At 52.6% G+C, this 3,431-nt stretch overlaps 1 protein-coding gene across 1 annotated transcript; it reads right to left on the bottom strand.

Moving 5' to 3' along the window:
* Positions 1-391: 391 nt before the first annotated feature.
* H257_05038 (hypothetical protein) lies at positions 392-2,065 on the bottom strand (the record flags this gene model as incomplete). Its single annotated transcript, XM_009829753.1, has 2 exons — positions 392-1,615; positions 1,667-2,065. 2 exons carry the CDS (start codon positions 2,063-2,065, stop codon positions 392-394), a joined length of 1,623 nt encoding a protein of 540 aa, XP_009828055.1.
* Positions 2,066-3,431: the final 1,366 nt, after the last annotated feature.

Below are 3,431 nucleotides of genomic sequence, written 5' to 3'. Positions count from 1 at the left end.
GACACTAGCCGAGGCCAGGACAACTCTATCACGGCGAAGTCCACCACCCAGGGCCCAAGACTTGTCCCTACAACCTAAACTCTCGTTTACCCTTAGCTTTCGAAGGGTCGACATTGGATGGTGGGGATAACATTGGGGCCCCAGAGCGAGGAGAAATCGTCATATGATGACCGACGTTGCGACGGTTTGTTGGTTGCCGGGGTTGAGGAAGTGAGGATCGTATAGTTAGTTGGTGGCTAATTGGAGGTCGGGGGTGAGGTTGTGGACACATTCTTGTAAAGTTTGCCGCATCATGAAGCACTATTCACAAACTCTGCTGCCGATACTGTAAGCAATCTCACGATTTCATGTACTGTACACACAAGTTAACTACCGCGGAGTGCTACTAACTCTATAATGCACATTCAAACCACTTTTGAGGCTTGCGGTCATTTCCCCACCAGCCATCTCCATGTCGAAACGATGTGTCCAGGTGGTTGATAGCTGCCCGATAGTGATAATCCGACGAGTCAGCCCCCGCCCCAGAAGTACTGACCCCTGCCATGCAGCTAGTCAAATCCACAACTCCATCATGCGCACGATCGGCATGGCCTGAGATGGCGCCAACAGAGGCCAGTGCAATGGACATGGGCGACCCAATTCCAAAGGGGTCGGTGCCGCAGAGGACTCGAGCGCCGTGAGTACGACGGACGGCTTGGGCCTGCTGGTACTTGGCCTGCATGTCGGCTCCAACCGTAGACTGGTGCTGCAATTGAACGTATGCTCGTGGCGATGGGCAGAGCCCTGTCAGCCCCAACACATCCGCGAACGCCCGGTCAAACCAGCTATTCGAAGCTGCGCACCGAGAGGCGACTAAGTTGGTCGATTGGCTGCCTTGCATTGGACCAGCCAGCGACATCCACGTCACCCTCGAGCTGAATTGACACATGCCACTGGCCACCGCCCCCCCGGCAAGGAGATTTCCCATCGAGTGAGTCACGAGGATCAAACTGCCCACGGTGGACTGCGACTCCCCCTGACTGATTTTAAGGGCAGCAGTGCAGAACTCGCGCTGCAAGTTGGGGTCGGTCCATCCTTGGGTCACCGTGTCGAACTGGACAAACTTTGTCGAGGAACAACACGGAGAATGCTCGTGGATTTTGCCCCAGTAGCTCTTGAATGTGTCGACCATCGGGCCGGCTTTTGAATTGCCGAGGCCATGGACAAACAAGCAAGGTTGCTTGGCTCGACGGCACTCACACGACAATTTGCCCATCATGAAGGATCGCTTGGGTCCCGTGGCGGCGTTGTACACCATCGATGCGGTCTCCATGTAGGTGGGGGCTACGGGCGTGGGTGGGATGCCCGAAGACACCACAACGGGGCAATCAAGGGGGGTCGCAGTGCCATTCCAAGGGGTCACCAAGTCTGGAAGCAAAGTCGGGTCTGACACGTATTGAATCACCATGTCAAGGTCGTCGCTCGCGGCGCGCTGCAGTTTGCTATCTTGGGCGGTGCAAAACACAAAATTTTCCCCAGCAAACGACAATTGGAGGAGTTTGCCGTTGTCGCACAATGGTTGTGCCGTGCCTTGGACTTCATCCAGCACCGTCGACGTAGTCAAACTGAATGCCATCTACCGAATGAAAACGTTTAAAACGTCAACACGGAATATCGCAACACGGACCATGTGAATGGGGGGCACTTGCGACGCTTCGAGACAGCTCACGTGCATGATGGTGCCAGTGCTGACGGACGAAGTTGACACATACGCGCGACTGTTGAGTAGCGTGTACGTGGTCATCACGTCTTCATTGCGATGCGTCAAGACCGCATCGAACAAAAGAGCGCCATCCAAATTTGGACCTCCTCGAGGAAAGATGTACGCTTCGGCCGTGGACACCCCGTTCAACCTCATACTGGCGCGCTTCACAGTGAGCGTCACGTACACTCCAGGAGTATGTTGCAGCCCCGACAAGATCGCCTTGGCTTGGTTGTCGACCTTGGTTACAAAGACAAAGTGCGCCGCCCCCAGGGCTGTGGCGACAGTGCCGCACACCAGCACGATGGCAAGCACAATGAACATCTGACGATAGGCCCCTACCGCCCGCATTTAATTTAAAAAATGGAGTTACACTTGAGACGTGGTTCTCTCACCAGACGTACGGAGTGGGACTGGGCGGTCGACATCGTCCTGATCGTGCCGAGGCGTTGATGGCATAACAAGATACGTCGCGTCATTGGGGCGTTCGGTTGCTTCGCTGGTTGTTTCGATGGGCCGCGCCATAGCAAGCGAATTCAAAAGTGCAATCAACAGGTCAAGTGAAGCTTGGGTGGTGGGTTGACCACACGGGTTGCACTTAGCACAATATCGGCGATTAAGGTGGCTCGAATCTGAGTTCAAGGTACTTTGGTGGACTGCACCCGCGCCTCACACTGCCCCCTCACTGCTGTACCGGTACATGTAGATGCGGCCGAAGCTATTGTGTGGTTACAGTACTTGGATGACTCTATAAAGACAGGAACAGCCGATGGAAGGCACCCATCCAGCGAAAGTGGAAGAATGCAGGCACATGGACGTGGAGCGGACACGACAAGGTGTCTTGGACGCAAACGAGCGCGATACGGTGTACTCGTGTCAGTTAGGAGGGCATGAATTCACGAGTATGGGAGCTCAGAAGGAGATACAATGCTCTGAGCACTGTAGTAAAGCAGCCCATATTGGTACAACTAACGTTACTGTAAGGGCTCTCTAGACAAATTGCTTGCTTGGATGCATCAATACCACGGGTACAGTACTCGAACGACACCCTGCGCCGTTGGGACCACCAACCAATCAACCACCCTCATTTAATGTCTCAAACCCTGTTGAATATATAATTACTAATGACACACAAAGCAATATAGCCACCCAAATTCTGAGTATACTTGAACCACCGTCTTCATGTCGACGAAACAAGGACGAACCGTAATCTTACATGCAATACAGTACTACAGTAATATTGGCAAACTATCCAAAGTCAACTTCTATTAATAATACTACAGTAGTACTAACTATCCAAGGATATGGGGCTACAGCAGCCACATGTAGTAGTTACTCGTATTTGCAGTGCACTTTTCTACCCCTTGTCTACTTTGAAGGATATACGCTGGAGTGTACAGTACACCGTTGTGTGTGCGACCTACTGTAATTCGATATCGCTCACGCGTCAAATCCAACGTTCCATGTATTATAATTAAGTCATGTGCTCCCAGCCCGCGCTGCCCCGTTCGACAAAATCGGCGTCCATCGTCGGCGAGTTGTTGATCCGCGTACAACAATTTCTCCATGCAAATGTCCTTGGAGCTATACCGCGGCAAACACAGCGAGAAAAAGCACGTTTGGGAATGGGGCAAGTAGTGATCCGGCTATAAACCAATGATCGATTATCAAGTCACCAACAATAACCCCA

Source organism: Aphanomyces astaci, assembly GCF_000520075.1.
Source record: "Aphanomyces astaci strain APO3 unplaced genomic scaffold supercont1.9, whole genome shotgun sequence".
Lineage (NCBI taxonomy): Eukaryota > Oomycota > Saprolegniomycetes > Saprolegniales > Verrucalvaceae > Aphanomyces > Aphanomyces astaci.
The sequence above is the reverse complement of the archived record's forward strand: the minus strand, read 5'-3'. Positions and strand labels throughout refer to the sequence as shown.